Genomic DNA, 19,972 nt, shown 5'->3' with positions numbered 1-19,972 from the left:
TTCAATAATTCTAACTGAAAAAGATATATACATCCCTAGGTCACTACAGCATTACTTAAAATAGCAAAGATAGAAGTAACTTAAGTGTCCAAGGATAAATGAAAAGATAAAGATTCTATACATATGTAAAGATGCTATAAATGTGTGTGAGTATGTGTGCGTGTGTGTGTATACATGCATACATATGCATACATGGGGCTTCCCTGATGGCTCAGATGGTAAAGAATCTGCCTGCAATGTGGCAGACCAGGGGTTGAGAAGATCCCCTGGAGAAGGGAATCGCTACCCACTCCAGTATTCTTGCTTAGAGGATTCCACGGATAGAGGAGCCTGACGGGCTCCAGTCCATGGGATTGCAAAGAATTTGTGTAAAGAAATATTATTCAACCATAAAAAAGAAAAAAAAAAAAAAAACAACCTTGTAATATGGATGGACCTAGAAGGTACTATGCTAAGTGAGTGAAATAAGTCAGACAAAGAAAGGCAAATACTGATGATTTCATTTACTGATAAAATCTTAAAAAAAAAAGAAAAGAAAAGAAACAGAAAGAGACTTATTGATACAGAGAGTAAACTGATGGTTGCCAGAGTGAAGGAGGGGAGTTTGGGGGGGGGGCAAATAGGTAAAGGAGTTTAAGAGGTACAAACTTTCACTTATAAAATAAGTCAGTCACAGCACAGAGAATATAGCCAATAATATAGCTGACAAGAACTTTGTATGGTAACAAATGGTAACTAGACTTAGCGAGGTAATCAATCCATAATGTATAAAAATACCAAATCAGTGTTATACACTTGAAACTGACATAATTGGTTGATCATAATTCAGTAATTATAATTCTATACCATTATTTATATAACTATATGTATATAATTAAGCAATTATAATCCAGTAATGGATTATGCCCAGTAAAAACAAAGTTATGCCCAGCATGGATTCCTTTAGAAAGAGCTGAAGTCTTTGAAACAAGCACAACTTGTAGCAAAAACGGCTATCTTTACCAAAAATTGGATATCTCTGATCCAAAAGAAAAAAAAGAACCTTGCAATTATAACTGTTAGTTACACTAATCTAAGTACTAGATACATGTGTACACCCACGCCAAGGCAGGCAGTGAACACGTTCACTAATGCCTAAAGGAATACCCTCATTTATTTGCAGAAGTCCAACCCTAAAGTCAGCCACAAAGCACAAATCTTGTATGAGCCCTCTTAGAGCAAATGTCTAAACTAGTCAAATTCATAGAGACAGAAACAATGATTGCTAGAGGCAGAGGGGAGGGAGGAGCTGGGAATTACTGTTCAATGTGTAGAGTTTCAGTCCTGGAAGATGAAAAAGTTCTGTGGAGATGGACGGTGGGGATGGTGGCACTCCAGTGTTACAGTCTCACTTAACTTTAAAACCACTTAAAAATGGTTAAAAGGATACATTTTATGCTATGTGTATTTCACCACACATCAAAAAAGGCCTGACCCTAACTCTCCAGCGCTGTCCCACACCTGTCCAGCTGTTTTTAAGCAGCATCAAAAGCGTAGTCTCTTATCTGCAACCCTCAGAGTTCGAACAACCACAAACCCAATCAGGAAACCCACCGCACCTCTTTCGTGCTTTTGAAACGTTTAAGAGGAAACGTGGAGACTCATGCAACCTGACCCAGAAAACTCAAACAGGGAGGAGCGACCAGCAGGTATAAGCCCAGGCCAGGGGTCAGGAGGGCGCGGGGGTGGGGGGTGGGGGTGGCGGGCAGGAGGAGGCTTGGCTATGCACTGCAGGGTGCCAGCCTCGAGCTTGCAAGCGAGGGATACCTGAAAACTCCCCATCGATGGCGAAGAAGTCGGCCTCCTCTATAGCCTGGTACACTTTGTGGAGATTACTCTGAAAATCTGCGGAGAAACCGAGAAGAGGCTCAGAACTGGTGGCCTGGCTTTCTGCCCACGGGTTACTAGGGGGATAGGGAAGGAGGGAAGGGGAGCTGCCAAGGATCCTGGGATGAGAGGACAAGTCCCTAAGGGGTGCACAGACCGGAGGGATATAAGCCCCGAGGGGTGCACAGGCCAAAGGCGAACAAGGCCCCAAGAAGCGCAAAAGGGGAGCAAACCCCTGAGGGGACTGCCTCTGCCCCAGGCCGGGTCAAGTAGACCTGCCGCGGTGAGGGCCTAGCAGGCCGGGTGAGGAAGTGCCCCGAGGACGCAGGGAGGTGTACAGCGGACACGCACTGCTCCTGATTATCTCCATTCTGCGGAGTGGCCAGGCCTCCGGCCCCGCCCGGGCCCGCCTCGACCGTTCCACTCCCGAAGTTCCGCTGCGACAGCGCTGGCAGCCACGGCAGAGACCGCGGGGGCGACTTCCGGAAACAGCGCGCGCCGGCGCGCGTCACGTGCGCCTGCGTCATGGTGGGGCGGGGCCAAGGGTGGGTTTCATTCCCTGGACGCAGCAGGGCTAAGAGAGTTCCAGAAAAACATCTATTTCTGCTTTATTGACTATGCCAAAGCCTTTGACTGTGTGGATCACAATAAACTGTGGAAAATTCTGAAAGAGATGGGAATACCAGACCACCTGACCTGCCTCTTGAGAAACCTGTATGCAGGTCAGGAAGCAACAGTTAGAACTGGACATGGAACAACAGACTGGTTCCAAATAGGAAAAGGAGTACGTCAAGGCTGTATATTGTCACCCTGCTTATTTAACTTATATGTAGAGTACATCATGAGAAACGCTGGGCTGGAAGAAGCACAAGCTGGAATCAAGATTGCCGGGAGAAATATCAATAACCTCAGATATGCAGATGACACCACCCTTATGGCAGAAAGTGAAGAGGAACTAAAGAGCCCCTTGATGAAAGTGAAAGAGGAGAGGGAAAAAGTTGGCTTAAAGCTCAGTATTCAGAAAACTAAGATCATGGCATGTGGTCCCATCACTTCATGGGAAATAGATGGGGAAACAGTGGAAACAGTGTCAGACTTTATTTTGGGGGGCTCCAAAATCACTGCAGATGGTGATTGCAGCCATGAAATTAAAAGACGCTTACTCCTTGGAAGGAAAGTTATGACCAACCTCAGTCAGTCAGTTTAGTCACTCAGTCGTGTCCGACTCGTTGCGATCCCATGAATTGCAGCAGGCCGGGCCTCCCTGTCCATCACAAACACATGCCCATTGAGTCAGTGATGCCATCCAGCCATCTCATCCTTTGTCGTCCCCTTCTCCTCCTGCCCCCAATCCCTCCCAGCATCAGGGTCTTTTCCAATGAGTCAACTCTTCGCATCAGGTGGCAAAGTACTGGAGTTTCAGCTTCAGCATCAGTCCTTACAATGAACACCCAGGACGTACATATTTTAATGTATGTCCTTTAGGATGGACTGGTTGGATCTCCTTGCAGTCCAAGGAACTCTCAAGAGTCTTTTCCAACACCACAGTTCAAAAGCATCAATTCTTAGGTGCTCAGCTTTCTTCACCGTCCAACTCTCAAATCCACCCATGACCACTGGAAAAACCACAGCCGTGACTAGACGGACCTTTGTTGGCAAAGTACTGTCTCTGCTTTTTAATATGCTATCTAGGTTGGTCATAACTTTCCTTCCAAGGAGTCAGCGTCTTTTAATTTCATGGCTGCAATCACCATCTGCAGTGATTCTGGAGCCCAAAAAAATAAGTCTGCCGCTGTTTCCACTGCTTCCCCATCTATTTCCCATGCAAGTGATGGGACCAGATGCCATGATCTTAGTTTTCTGAATGTTGAGCTTTAAGCCAACTTTTTCACCTCCTCTTTCACTTTCATCAAGGGGCTCTTTAGTTCCTCTTCACTTTCTGCCATAAGGGTGGTGTCATCTGCATATCTGAGGTTATTGATATTTTTCCTGGCAATCTAAATTCCAGCTTGTGCTTCTTCCAGCTGTGTTTCTCATGATGTATTCTGCATATAAGTTAAATAAGCAAGGTGACAATATACAGCCTTGACGTACTCCTTTTCCTATTTGGAGCCAGTCTGTTGTTCTATGTCCAGTTCTAACTGTTGCTTCCTGACCTGCATATAGATTTCTCAAGAGGCAGGTCAGGTGGTCTGGTATTCCCATCTCTTTCAGAATTTTCCACTCCAATCCCAAAGAAAGGCAATCCCAAAGAATGCTCAAACTACTGCACAACTGCACTCATCTCACACGCTAGTAAAATAATGCTCAAGATTCTCCAAGCCAGGCTTCGGCAATACACGAACCGTGAACTTCCAGATGTTCAAGCTGGTTTTAGAAAAGGCAGAGGAACCAAATTGCCAACATCTGCTGGATCATCAAAAAATCAAGAGAGTTCCAGAAAAACATCTATTTCTGCTTTATTGACTGTTCCAAAGCCTTTGACTGTATGGATCACAATAAACTCCTGCTCACTGGCAATTAAAACTCCTCAAAATAATCCCTCTTGAACCTGAAATATTTATACTCTCTCACCTGCAAGATTATAGTTAAGATTACATTTGAGTAAGTTATCTATCTAACCGAACATATTCAGGGACTTATCAAACCTGTAAAATTTACATTCTCTCACAATGGGGACCTATTGGGGATACTGTATCTTCTTTAAATGACAAATATTGCTTTTTCCCCCTAAATTAAATATATTTAACTCTCTGAATTAAAACTAGTCATGACACTGTACTAATTAAGTTACAAATCTGAAGCGACATGAGAAATTTAATATACACTACTCCTCATACATGCATTTAACATGATTATGTGTTAACATACAACGCATCTAAGAACACTTTAATGTATTTTTTTTTTTTTTGGAAAACTGATCTCTAACCCAGAGGTGAAAATTGTCCCACATAATCTGCATATCTTTTCAGTCACTTATCAGCTATTTTGTTATCTTAATTCCAGATGATAACATTTGACTGGGGAATATCTGAATACTCACATTTTTACTAGCTCAACAGCTTTAGAACACAGACTAAAAGCTGGGTGTCACACCTAGCGGAAGAGGAAATTCTCTGCACACACTTCATGCTACACAATCTAGAGATTCAGGCTAGTTTTGTCACGCTTATTTCTCAACAGTTGAAAATTAGTCCTTAAAGCTTAACTAATGACTGTTGCCCTCAAGAGAGATTCTCAGGACATCCAAACGGTGTTTCCAAGGAAGCTGGTGTCTTTGCTGTTCTTGTCAGAACGGTAGCGCCCTGAGCGACCTGCGCAAAGCAGGCAGTCACTGTCTACAGCACTCCGCGGCTCAAGCTACAGTTACGGGCAGAGTCAGAATCAACCCTGACCCCTTAACTGAGGGCTCCTCCTTAGGTATCATTTATTAACTTTTCATGCTTGTATCTTTAAAAGCAAAAAGGAAAATAATTATTTTTGCAATGACTAATTTCTCAGAGAAATATTTATGTTGCTCCGAGGAGGAGTCATCAGTGGTTCAGGTTCTAGTTCTTAGATGAGTTGACTAGTCTGAGGTTTACACAGTAAATATAATCTATGGATACAAATGCTGACTTTTGAAGCCCACAGGAAATCATAAATGCTTGAAACCCACACTATCAATTATCAGATGAAAATCTAATTAGCACGTCCAGCTTTTGGCAGTAGCCAATCTTTGAAAATACCAGTCAGGATTTTATTGGGAAGGATAATGGAAAGGCTACTGTTGTGAATTCTACAGTCGCACACGTTGCTGTGAAACAATGAACACATTGGATACATTTTTTAGTTCTGTATTTAACGCAGCTGATTAAAAAGCTAATTTCATTCCCCTTCTGTATTACTATTCTTCTAGTGTACAGCTGCCAACCACAGTTAAATCTGATGAGTCCCCATGTTGAGTTAATCAATTTGATAACATCAGACATTATTAGGAAAGCGCACATAATACGGTCACAGTGTCTACTATCAAAAGCATATGCACCAAAGCTTTTGTTTTCCCAGGACACTGCAACCGCTTAAAGTAGCTTAGCCTTATTTTGCTTTGTTTTGAAAAGAATTTTAAAAGAACAAAACTTCTTTATTTCTTCCTTAGGTCAATACAAAAAATTATTCTGTAACAATATTAATACCATGATTAACTTTTTCTTTATCGATGTTTATATAATGAAATAATCCCGGAATCACAGTCACGATTAGAAATAAAGACCAACAAAAATATAAATGCTCACAATGTAAAATAGTATCCCATGATAATATCCTGAGAGATTTTTCTATTCTGTTTTTGTTTACAATGACTAAAGACTCCTTCAAAACACAAGGCCCCTAAGCCCCAAGGCCTTTGGTCTTTTACTTTTAACTCTCCCTGCCAACCTTAGGTGGGCTTCCCGGGCATGGCCATCCGACACCAGCGCCCTCTAAGACCAGCGGAGCACGCAGCTTCCTCGGGAGGCTCCCGGCCCCCTGCACACGCGTCCCCTTGGGTGAGGAAGCACCGGGGCACCCGGAGCCGCCCAGGGCAACAGCAGAGTCAGCCGCCGGGAGGAGAGTGGAAGGAAGCACGCGGGTTTTCACCAGGGTGCCCGCTTCTGCGTCGCCCTCCAGCCTATTCCGCCTTCCCCGCTGGCTCGCCTAACTCCCACTCCCATGACAGCTCCATCTCCAGGGTCAGGGGAGCGCCGCTGCTGGCCCAGTCACCTTTCCAGGCGGGTCACCACTCGTGACTGGCCCCCAGCCTTCACCCCCCTGTCCTAGACCTCATCCGCATGTGCGCGGCGCTGCCTGACAGCGGAGGGCAGGCAGTGGTGGGGGAGAGCACCTCTCTGACGGCTGATCGGTTGGCCACCGTTTGCGGCCGCGACCTGAGCCCCAGCATCTCTAAGCCCCGTCACCCGCGCCCCAGATGCCCAGGTGCAACCCCCGTCGGGCTCTGCATTTCACCTTCCCTCTCCCTCCTCACTGGTTTCCTCCCCTAGACGTGCAAACGGCCTGAGGCCTCCTCCGTTCCTTATACAAAAGTCCTTCAACCGGGCCTCTCCTCCCCAGGACTGCATGCACCCACGGGCGCAGGCTACACAAGGAGCTCCGGTTGCGCCCTGCACTCCTCCCCAGCCCAGAGCACCGAGGGTGACTACTCCTCCGACGCTGCCCCTGCTGAGGCACCCGGGGCCTGTGGCCACGCAGTGGACACTAAAGTCCTCTCTGACCTGGCACTTCTCTGCGCACTCCACAGACCTGAAAAAACGCTTTCTTACTGGAAATTCAACTTCTTGGCTTCCATGACAGTCCCCCTGCCTGGGATAATTACCCACTCAATTGTGAGCTTAATAAAATGAACAACTGTCACCGTTTCTTGTTTACCCTTCTCAATTTTCAAAACAGAGATGTCAGCCAGGATCTGCTCATTTGAAGTATACACAAAGTATACTTTGGTGCTTCTGAAGTAGACACAAAGACCCGGATTAAGTGGCAAATGTGCAGCCATCTATGTCATTCCTCTCAGTATTCCGGATTTAAAAAAAAAAAAAAAATTTCCTGAACTCCAGGTGCCTTACAACGCTGTGTTACTTTCTCTTGCCCAGCAGAGTGAGTCAGTAACACACACACACACACACACACACGTCCCCTCTGCTGTAGACCTCCTTCCCATCCGGGTCATCCCGGAGCACCGGGCAGGGTTCCCTGGCTGCGTGGCGGGTCCTCATCACTTGCCTACTTCACACAGCGCATCAGCAGTGTCTGTGCGTCAATCCCAACCTCCCGATTCAGCCCACCCCCTCCTCCCCACGGGAACCAGAAGTTTGTTCCCTACGTCCGTGACTATTTCTGCTTTGCAGGTAAGTTCACTTGTACCAATTCTCTAGGCTCCATGTATAAGCAACGTTATATGGTATTTCTCTCTGTCTGACGTACTTCACTCTGTATCACAATCTGCAGATCCATCCACGTCACTGCTAATGGCATTATTCCATCCTTTCTACGGCTGAGTAACACTCCACTGTATATGCATACCACTTCTTCTTGGTCCCTTCCTCAGCCAATAAATATTTAGGTTGCTTCCATGTCCCAGCTACTGTAAATAATGTGGCTAGCATACATCCTTTCAAATTATAGTTTTTTCAGGCTATATGCTCAGGAGTGGGATCATGTAATAGCTCTATTTTAGCTTTTCAAGGAATCTCCATACTGTTCACAATAGTGTCTATACCAATTTACATTCCCACCAACAGTGAAGGAAGGTTCTCTTTTCTCCATACCCTCTCTAGCATTTATCGTTTGTAGAGTTTTTGATGATGGTCATTCTAATTGGTAATACCTCACTGTACTTTGATTTGTATTTCTCTAATAATTAGGGCTTCCCAGCTGGCACAGTGGTAAAGAATCCATCTGCCAATGCAGGAAACGCAGGTTCAATCCCTGGGTTGGGAAGATTCCCCAGAGTAGGAAACGGCAACCCACTCCAGTATTCTTGCCTGGAAAATTCTATGGACAGAGGAACCTGGCAGGTACAATCCATGGGGTCTCAAAGAGTTGGACATAACTGAGCATGCATGTACACAATAATTAATGATGTTGAACATCTTTCCATGTTTTTTTGGCCATACGCATGTCTTCTTTGGAGAAATGTCTATTTAGATCTTTCACCAATTTTTGATTGGGTTGTGTGTTTCTTTGATACTGAGCTGCATGAGTTGTTTGTATATTCTGGAGATTAATCCCTTATCTGTTGCTTTGTTTGCAAGTATCTGCTTCCATTCTGAGGGAGTAGGCTAGATCTTACAAATGGATCAAGCCACTCCATGCATGCTCAGTCATGTCTGACTCTTTGTGACCCTATGGACTATACAGTCCATGGAATTCTCCAGGCCAGAATACTCCAGTGGGTAGCCTTTCCCTTCTCCTGGGGATCTTCCCAACCCATGGATCAAAGCCCGGTCTCCCCCATTGCAGGCCGATTCTTTACCACCTGAGCCACAAGGGAAGCCCAAGAATACTGGAGTGGGTAGTCTATCCCTTCTCCAGGGGATCTTCCTGACCTAGGAATTGAACCGGGGGGTCTCCTGCATTGCAGGCAGATTCTCTACCAGCTGAGCTCTCTGGCATCTCACTGCCCAGATCATGCTTGGGCATTCTGGCCTTATGGTTTGTTGTGGGATTAAAAAAAAAATCCTATTAAACCCATCACCCATATACTATAGGCAGTGTTATGAAGAAATCATTTCCAGCATCTGATCCCAGTGAGTCTCCTTTGGAGGCACCCACAAGGGGGCTCTATTTGAGGATTAAGTCCTAAGAAAAAGATTTTAAATGGTATTCTCCCAAACCCCATTCACCCTTCCCACTTTTTTTTTTCTTTTGCTATAGGAAATTTAGAGTCAAATTCATGGTTGAGTCCCAAGAATTGTGGGACTTGAAGACACGAATATTCAATGTTTCCGTCTTGTTCCTCTACCCCTACTGATTCTGTAGAGGTTGGGAGCAAAGGTTAGACTTCTGAGGCTAGCATTCTACCTCCATCTCCCAGAATGTTAAATGTCGGCAAGTTACTCAATTCCTGTAAGCATCACTTTCTCAAGTGCACAACACAGGTAAGAGCAGTCCCCACCTCCTACGGCTGGTGTAAGAAACACGCACCTAGATCACAGGGAGCACCCGACAAATGCTAACTATGCTGTCGCTGCTGGTGCTGTGGCTATCATCACTCACCGCAAACCCTCTGTGCGGAGACAGGAGCACAGACGCACAAATAAACTGCAGTCTGGCGTGCCCAATCTCGAGGTTTGTTACTGAAGAAGAAAACAGACAAAACAGGGAGGTGGGAGGTTTAAGCCTATCTGTTCTAAGTTATTATGGATCTATGCTGTTTCACCAAAACTTTAATAAAAAAGGATTAAATACAACACTACTTTGGTATTGTTTAGATATAATGATGTATTTTATAAAATATGTATATGTTTTAAAAAGCTTACCCTGAGTCCTAAATATCTAGACCAAAATTTATAATATTAGTATAAATATTAGTATAAAGTCAGGTCTTTGAGTGCTCCTTTTAAGTTGACTCACATATCATTACAGCTCTTAAACAAAAGACCCCACCCAACTATAAACGCTTTAAAAGATAAGCATCCTCCACTCTGTTGAGATGACCCTATTAGCATGTTCCAAAGAGAGACTCAAGAAGCAGCTGATCTGGTAGCCTATTACTGTCAGAGCAGCCAAATATCAATTATCCCAAAGCCAATACCACACGGTAACTGGCAGATGCTCCTCAGAAATTCTATTCCACATGTTAACTCATTTACTTAAGAAGCTGAACTTAAACACATTAAAGATCTTTGTGTAAATGGTATCTTTCTGACTTTATGAACTAATGCCTGAGGAAAATGAGTAAAAGATGGAAAGATGGAAAACCATGGTTTGCTCACCTAACTCAATTGGCTGTCGGAACACCCCAGCTGTCCCAATGGCTCAGGATGTGAGGCGCCAACAGACCGCTGCATCCCAGCCACACGTGTCCTCTCCCCTGCAAGCCAACTGTTTCTGCTCCCATCCTCATCACGGAAGGGGGGACACTAATCCAGGAGGTAGATCTCTGTTTCACAACACCTACGTCACACCTGCTTTTACTCATCAGAAGGAAGTTCTTGTCCTCTGCACACTTAGAAAACAAACTAGCACAACTCTTAAGAGTTTTATGTCTTTCTGAGACTAAAGACTTTATAAACTGAAACTTGAGACTACGCTAAGGTTTAAACAGTATGACCATCCTGGTGGTTTTCTAAAGATGTGAAAATGAGTTCTTTCATCATCATGTATAAGAACTGACTTTTTAAAAAAAAGATCATATTTCATATGTGATAAATTGCTACAATTTACAGGAACTCAGTATTTGGTTACTAGTAAGCAATGTAAGGGTGTTGTAGAATCCTTTAAAAACTTTAGAAATTATCATTGAAAGTCCCTTTTAAAGTATGATATTAGAAAAGACTTCTGTCTATGTAGAAGTTAAGGCAAACCACCGAGTTGGGGATATTGTTTTTTAAATTAAAACTACACTATGAAATTGTTGCCACAGACAACAATTTGGTACAGGCTTACAATTTACAACTGTTTTCTAAATCTTTTTTGTTTTCTAATTCTTAAAAAAAAAGAGCATTATAAACATACATAATATGTGGATTAATAATAGTGTCTTCAAATTTTATAACATACCCATTGAGCTTACCATATGTATAATGATTCATTAAACAAAACAAGGGCTTCCAACAAAACAGGAGTAGCAGAGCAGAAACCACTTTCATAACTCAGATGTTTTCAAGGACACAGATTCTATTCTAAATGATATCAAGGAAAGAATAACATTTTAATTAAAAAATTTTTTTTTTACTTTTGTGCAACAGTGAATTGCTTTTCATAAAGAAATTTAAATTCTCCTTCAATCTCTGTGTCCTCTGGGCCCTAGTTCTCTTCTCCGTTTGACAACTTGTTTCTACAAAAAGAAGTCTAGGGAATACTTTTGAAAGAAAAGAGAATTCAAAGCAAGTATTATCTTTAATGAATGTAAGATGGATTTTGCAATCTATCCACCTAGTTCCATATATTTTCTACCTGTAACTCTTGTTGATACTATAAAGCAGAAAAAGGTAAACAAAATCAGTGAATTTTATTTCTGAATTGGGAAAGTTCTCTACATAACTTTATCCTGAAATCTTTCACAGAAATCTTCCCTATAAGGAACTGGATCACCATGAATCTCTTCAAATATGCTAAATCATTCAACAAGCAATTTCCACAGGGTAGCTATGATGTAAGGTAATTTTTCTACATGCAATCATACACATGCAATAAGCTTTGGTCATCAAATTCTACTCTAAAAAAACATTTCAGCATTTGAGTGATTTTTTTTAAATAATACTGTTCTTTCGTGAGAAGAAATAATACAGTAACAATGCAACATTTTCACTAACTATTTAGAGAAAAGGGAAAAAAACTAATATCTTAGAAAACCATGCCTCCAAAATAACTTAAATATTACTTTACAAAAATTAGCAGATCTTGGGATCATAAGTGAATACACACACATACTTACAAATATTAACAAGTAGTGTGTGCACATGCATGTGTGCAAGCCACCCCCCCCAACACACACACACACACACACACACACACACACAGATCCCACAGACAGTGATCTAGTGATCTAGAGCCTTGTGTTTTCAGGAGAGAGGAGACAGCCGTTCAGTGGGCCAGCCATCACTCATAAAACCCCACAGAGGTACTGGTTGATAACATTCATGTTCTACATATTTCCCATAATCTAAAGTACCTTTTCATGACTTTCTGCCCACTGCAACACTCATTTTAAAAACAGATGTCAAATGCAAATCAAAACTACAATGAGGTATCATCTCACACTGGGCAGAATGGCCATCATCAAATAGTTTACAAACAATAGCTAGGACATGGAAGCAACCCTGATGTCCTTCAGCAGATGAATGGATAAGGAAGTCGCGGTACACATACACAATGGACTATTACTCAGCTATAAAAAGGAACGCATCTGAGTCAGTTCTAATGAGGCGGATGAACCCAGCGCCTATTATACAGAGTGAAGTAAATCAGAAAGAGAAAGACAAATATCGCATATTAACACACATATATGGGATCTAGAAAGGCGGTACCAACGATCCTATGTCCAAACAGGGCAGCAAAGGAGACACAGATGTAAGAACAGTCTCTAGGACACGGCTGGATGAGACGGCGGGACGACTGGAGAGGAGAGCGCTGGAACATGTGTGTTGCCACAGGTACAGTAGCAGCCATGGGAGTGTGACGTACCCGCAAGGAGCGCAGGGCAGGTGCTCCCTGGCAAGCTGCAGGGCCGGGTGGGGAGGGGTTCAGGAGGGAGGGGTCACGCGGATGTAAGTCAGAGGCCTCCACAATACTCTCCGGGGATCGTCTTCCAATTAAAATAAATTCATTCATTAAAAAACGAAACACAGATGTCAGAAGTCCTGCAAGGCCGTGAAGACACGCTGGCCCCGCAGCCCTTCCCGGCCTCCAGGGCGCCCCGGCCCCGGCCCAGAGCCTCCCTGGCGGCGGAGCGCCCGACGCCCAGCGCTGGCGGCCGCAGGGCAGCCGTGTCACGAGCCCCCTCCACCACTAAAGCCATTCACCTCTGGCCTTAGACTCAACCAAGCTACTTTGTTTAAAATAAACGTGTCTTTCTAACTGACCATTCCATGATAGAACTGTACACCTAGTCTCACACGAGGCTGCGTGGCAGGTGCCCGCACACACAGCCCCGCGGAGCGCGGCGGCCGTCCTGGCCGGACTCTGCAGAGGGGGCAGCGGGGCACGCCCGCCGGGAGAGAGGGCGCGTGTGGCCGTCCGGCCGCCTCCGCCTCCCCGATGCCGGCCTCAGGGAAACGCACTCCGAACAAACCATTCCGGAGACACGCGCCTCCGCCCCAGGACCTGAGCGAGCCCCCCGCAGTGGACCCCGGGCTCGGAGAGGAAGTGTGTGTCAGCTGTGACAACGGGACCCCCAGCCACGGTCTGCCAGTGTGGGAGTACACGGAGATCTCCGCTAAAACTGCTCTAAAAATAAGGCGCATTCAAAAAATAATTTGCAGGTACCAAACACCACCCCAGACTTCACTTGTATTAAAATGGTACCTTAAAGTTGCCAAAGATTCTCCGTATTTCAGGATAAGTCTTTTACTGCGTTTAAGTCAAAATATCATGGTAAATACCTTATTCTTACCAGAAGTTAGAGCCATGTTTAGAAGACCACCACCAAAAGAAATGTGATTGTTAAAATCAACATAAGGATCTGGGTTTTCGTAGCTTTACTGTCATTATTAATAAAGAATACTGTAGAAAGGCAAAGCTCTTTTAAAGTGGCCATTCAAAAGCAGTACATTAATAGGTGACTTTTTTCGATAGACCATGAATCAGCTTAAGCCGTTTTTCTCCTTTTTACTATCACTGCTCACCCCTCTCTCAGCAAGACCATTCCCAGGGCCACGACTCATCCCCTCTCGTGCTCCAGTCTACCCTTGGTGACATCTCCCGCTTCCGTCCCGCAGTCACGGTCTCCGCTCCCTGATGCGCCTCCGCCTCCCATCCACGCGTCGGCCCGCCATATCTCCAGGGCGTCCGCTTGCCCCGCCCTGCTGACACCCCATCCGTCCGGTGCCGGCTTGGCCTCCTTCATCGTGTAATTAACGCATGATTTACTGAGCAATCACACGGTTATGTGCACTGTCAGCTCTCCTCATTAACCTTTTCTTTTTAGATCCATTTCTAACACTCATTTCTCCTAGGAAGGGATTTGTTTTTCATGGCAGTGGCTGAACACATGAGAAGCAGATCTGAATAAAGAAAAGCAAAAACACAGAACATAGGAGTTACATCAGGGGTAGATTTCTTTATGATTATTAACCTGCAGTCCTGGAGGATGAAGAAAGATGAGGTGAATGCCAGTCTGTATACTGCACATTTTCTACAAAATACTGATACTTTCTCCAAATTAAAAACAGAGAGACGAAAGTGACGGTGACATGTTTAGTACTAGACACTGAGTATTTTTTGGTTCCAAATGTACCTTGAAGCTAAAAAGAAAAAGTAAGAAGCCAGAAGAGTCCTAACACATGAAACTTTCCTTCCCTTTAGCGGGGCAAGGCGTGCAGCAAAGCAGCAGCGCTGTGCCGTCCAGAACCGCCCTCAGGAGCCGGGCCCTCAGACCGGAGCGGGCGCACTGGCGCTGGGCTCGGGCCGCTCACTGCCGGGGCAGGGTGCAGGGCGGCCGGCGCCGACACAGAAGAGCTGGTGGGCACAGTCACCGAGACGGGCCTTGGCCGGAGCCGGGTGCAGGACCATCACCGCGTCCGCCCCCCTGAGATGACACTGGGGCCAGGAGAGCTCTGGCCCGGCCTCTCCTGGAAGGTGGAGACCCACAGAGGCGCCGTGGCTCAGACTCACCGACAGCTTTCCCACGGCCGCGTCCACCTGAAGGAAAGGCCCATCCAAACCATCGCCCAAACACCGAGGGAAACGGAGAAATAACTCGCTGCCACTTTCTGCTTGAGTCACAACGGGCAGACAGATAGATTTTTACTCTTTTCTAAGTGCCTGATGTTCTATCAAAACATGCAGATGCGTTAGCAGAACTGAAACAAACTGCATATTACTCAGGCTAGACCAGATGCCATGCTAGCAACCTCTGGAGGAATAAAGTGGACGTGGACCATAATACGGAGAAAGTGATTCTGGGGTGGTGTCAGAGTCTGAGAGTGTGTGTGTGCGCGTTTACATGTAGGAGCCTTAGAACAAGTATATAAAGATTCTAAGTAAACAACTAAATATCAAAGCAATATCTAATGCACTGCATTAAAAAGCAGAAAGAACTCAGATCAAAACAGGCAGCCAGGCACTGACCTAATTTAGTAATAACATTATTATGAAGAATTTACATACACCACTAACTCCAAAAGGAGTTTATTAACTGCTTTAAAAGAAATTGACGTTAACCTCAATAAATCATACTTTCCTCACTTTTCGGAGTTTGTAACTAAGAACTAAAATGCTCTTGGATAAAATAACATATCCTTCAGGAATATAGTTTAAACTAACTTGTTTCTTGTCCAAGAAGTTATTTTAGTGTATATTACTAATAAAAATGCACAGAGGCACATACATCCAGTTATGGAACATCTTTTAAAATAAAAGACTAATAAAAACAGTAATATAAGTCTCCAAGCATTCAACATGAGATATTTAAATAGCTAAAATAAACTATTATATTAATTAGAAATGATTATAGATGCAATCCTATTCATTTTAGCAAAGTATTTACCATACTTGGGCTTCCCTTGTGGCTCAGCTGGTAAAAAATCCTCCTGCAATGCAGAGACCTGGGTTCGATCCCTGGGTTGGGAAGATCCCCTGGAGAAGGGAAAGGCTCCCCACTCCAGTGTTCTGGCCTGGGGAATTCCGTGGACTGTACAGTCCATGGGGTCGCAAACAGTCGGACACGACTGAGCGCCTTTCACTTCACTTAGCATACACACTGCAAGTACACGTATGCGAACGGAACTCTGTAATCTGAAATGTATAAGAACAAAGGCAAAGTCAGGTGGCATGATCCCCATGCCAGTTTTGTTCCTAAGAGCAGACAAACAGAAGGACCTCCACGGCTGCCTCACAGGATAAGGATGGGCAGTGTCTCTGACTTTTCCTGAATTAACTTCAAAGCCTGGCCTGGGAAAGTAAGTTTAGTGACCAGTACTCTCTCAAAAGCCACTGTGCTTTAGTATCTCAACCGCAGCTACTGGGAAATTTACCCAACACTGAAAACAGTTTAGATTAAAAGAAGCTAAATCTGCTGAAAATGATAACAAAGACCCTATTTGTAATAAAAAAAAAAGCAAAGGATTCAGAAGCTCATCTTCTGTGAGACAGAAAAAGGAGAGCTCCTAGACCTACCCACCACTTCCCACCAAGACCATTCCTTGGGAACGTATCCATTCCTTGGGAACGTCACTTCTCCCTACTGTAGCTCCTTCTATATCTGTATTTCTCAACTCTCTTTAGCTGCCTCCCTGAATTCCTGAATTCTTGCTTTCTGCTCATATAGCATATCATTAATAAATAGGAAACTTTTACCTTTTAAACTGTGCTGTTTTAAAATTAAATAAAAGCCACAGCTTAAATTGTCCTTACTGTCTCCCAACAAACTGTTCTAGATGTGTCGAAGCTGGCCAAGTCATGTGAGATCACAGACCACCTAGGCAGCACTGGCTTAACCCTCTCATCATCAAACTTCTTTTAAACGTGGTGATTCATTTACTGACATATGATGCACATGCAAAAATGCCTTAAAGAAGCCAACAGAGCCACCTGCATCCCTTTAATAACCGGGCTACACCTGCCTTTTCAGACTGCTCTTCTCCTCACTCCCACCTGCCCGCTAACTGCCACTCACCCCTCAAGCCAGGCTCACTTACAGCCTCCTATAGCAAGTCCTCCCGGGTCACTATTCCAGCCGCCTTCCCAGGCAGAATCAGAGCCCCCTTCCCCCGCTGTAGTCCTACAACATCTGATGGTTTCCTTTAGAACAAAAAGCACCACACTGTCTGGAATCGGGATTTCGTGAAAGGAATTTTAATAAAGCCCCCCAAAATCTTCATGAACAAATTTAAACCAATACACTGGATTTTTAGTTAATTCTCGTTCCCCATACTGGACTACATGTTCCCTGAGAACAGAGCCACCTTCACGTCTGTTCACTAAGGCATCCGCACAAACCAGCAGGGGCCAGCTTCTCAAACACTGGCCACCAACCCTCCTTTCATTGGCCCCGCGCACCTACTTATTTACAACTCCAGAAACACGCGGCAACCTGGATGTCCCTTAAACCCAGGATATTTCTGTGCCTTTACTCATTTTATTCCATGTTCCTTCCTTTTATTTATTTCATGGATCCTCTGCTGCCTTCCAAGGATCCATGAAAAAAATACTGCTTATTTCGTGACCTTTCATCATCCTCCAAGGCTCACAGCCTGTTATATAACCTTTGGGAAGTCTTCCCTGCATCCCTCAGTCAAAATTCCCTCTTTCCCATGGTTTCAAGTCATTCTTAATGTAAACACTGGTGGAAGCATTTAATAAAGTGTGACTGAAAGCAGGGCCTAATCAGATACAAAGCTCCCATGGAGCTGGGACCACATTCTTCATTCATCCTCACCCCCAGATACATGCCTAGGAGGGTTTATAAGCATGCCACAAGTGTATTTAAATAAATACCTAGCTGACTATTCCCAGCACAATAGTACCGGATGCAAATTAATGGTTCTACCATCAAGATGTGAATAGAAGAAACAGCATCTCATTGATAGTTTTAGATTCTTAGACATTTTCAGTGCCTTTAAAAATTAAGTTTATTTCATTAAGAAATATTAACTTTTAAGGTTCCTTTGACTTTACAAGAATCCAGTATGTAGAAAACTGAATTTCAAGAGTCTTCGCAGAGCACTTAAGTTTCTCTCATGCCAATAACTTATTTCTTTTTATTGTAGTTCTAACCCACTAGACTAGCAGTTCCTCGAGAACAAGAACTAGACTGTCTTAAAAATGTAAATCTACATTTAATTTTTTAAATTAGTATAATACTATTTCAGAGAGGCCAGAAGGGAGGAAAGGAGAGCATCTGTAACCTCATTACTTGAACCCAGATTAATTAATTTATTAGAAATTAAATTTTCTTCTTTTCCTTTCAAATATTTAAAATATGTACATTTTATAAACTTATCATTTATGATATATAGTATCATCTACTCCTTCTTACATGCATCTTTTCATATTGTTATATAGTTTGCCCATTTGTTTTCACTGGATACATAACCATCCGAAGGATTAACTTTAGCCGTTTCTCGTCACATAACATTGTTTACTTTCACATTTCATTATTACACATCCCAGTCCTTATTTTTAATTATTTTCCATAAGCGAGGGTCCCTTATGTTAAATTACTGAATCAAAGGTTATGAACATTTCTCTTGCTGCTGAAGCACAACCAACATGTTTTCAGTTAGAGCTACATCTTCCTCTAAGCTTTTTTCATTTATACAGTGGTAAGAAGTAGGTGTCGTCTCTGCCAGCTCCCACAAACCTACTTCAGAACCATTCACATGCCATTCACATTCAATAAATGTTCAAATATTCCTCATTAAGAGATAAAATGTAGAAAATATTACCCATTATTATAACCTTACCAGTGTCTTTATAGGCTATATATAGAATATATGAATACAATATGAATAAAACAGCAGAATACACTTTATAATGAGGGACAAGACAATGCCGCAGATCTGCTCTCTCTATTGTGGGAATATAAATCATATCATTTAAGGAAATCTGTTTTTGTTGGCACACCAAATTTTAATGTGTGTGGTTAAGTGTGGTTAAGTCATACAAATTCTTTTTCCACATACCAAGCCTGCAGAGTAGCAAGCTGGATGGTAGTGTGGGATTCATTTTCCTCAGTCTTCAACCTTGGATCTCTGTTACTCACAGGGTTCTATAACCAGGGAGTGAAGAACTATTGAGTCATTTATTATAACCCACACCATAACTCACACTGCTATATAATTCACAGACACAATCGCTTTTATTATAATGACACTTTGGTAGTAGTATTTCTTTTTGTCAGTCATCAACTCTTCAGGAGAAAAATATGTATTTACATACAACTTATAGATTTAAACAACCAAGACATCGCCTAGTGAAAAGCAGATGGCTTTACTCCCTTTTTCCAACTTGAGTAACTGTAATTTTATTTTGTTGCAAAAGAACACTCAATTAGACCAAAAAGCCTCTATAATCAAAAACATAATACACGTGCCCCCTTGGATTATAGCACAATTCTGTAGAGTACCTGTCAGTACAATTTGCATTTGAAAAACTATAAAAAACACTTAAGACGACAGCTGTGGAAACTAATCTGAGTAGTGAGGTTGGCAGCGCAGGCTTTATTTTCCTCCAATGGGTATGACTGTTACCTATCAATGCACAGGTCTAGCTAAAAATGGCTGGTAACTCTACCCTATGTATTTTGGGAGTTGTTTCTCCTAAAATAGAAACAGTCCAGAAAAATGATTAGAATGGCTAGAATCTTTTCTGTTTACCCACAAAACAAAGGAAGAAGATGAAGGAATATTGTTTACATGTATAGATTTTGGCTGTACATGTAATTGCTTAAAATGTTAATTCAAAATATAAATTAATTCATCGTTTTACAAATACTTTACTATTCGCTGTTTAAGGGCATGGTAAAGGAGTACGGCAGGGCTGTCTGCTGCCACCCTGTCTGTTTAACCTGTGCGCTGAGCACAGCATGAGAAATGCCGGGCTGGGTGAGTGACAAGCTGGAGTCAAGAGAGGCAGGGGAAGCATCAACCACCTCAGAAGCGCAGGTGATGCCACTCTGACGACAGGAAGTGAAGAGGAGCTAAAGAGCCTCTTGATGAGGGTGAAGGAGGAGAGTGAAAGAGCCGGCTTA

The 19,972-nt window shown here is 43.4% G+C and overlaps 1 protein-coding gene across 1 annotated transcript in view; it reads right to left on the bottom strand.

Moving 5' to 3' along the window:
* Nucleotides 1-19,972, bottom strand: part of LOC122681675 (poly(A)-specific ribonuclease PARN-like) — a 108,482-nt gene that overhangs the window by 43,567 nt on the left and 44,943 nt on the right. The window contains exon 4 of the mRNA XM_043884041.1: nt 1,807-1,884. Coding sequence (XP_043739976.1) covers nt 1,807-1,884 — 78 coding nt within the window. The remainder of the gene's footprint in view (nt 1-1,806; nt 1,885-19,972) is intronic.

The sequence above is a fragment of the Cervus elaphus genome, chromosome 1 (assembly GCF_910594005.1).
Source record: "Cervus elaphus chromosome 1, mCerEla1.1, whole genome shotgun sequence".
NCBI lineage: Eukaryota > Metazoa > Chordata > Mammalia > Artiodactyla > Cervidae > Cervus > Cervus elaphus.
This window is presented reverse-complemented; position numbering and strand designations above follow the sequence as displayed.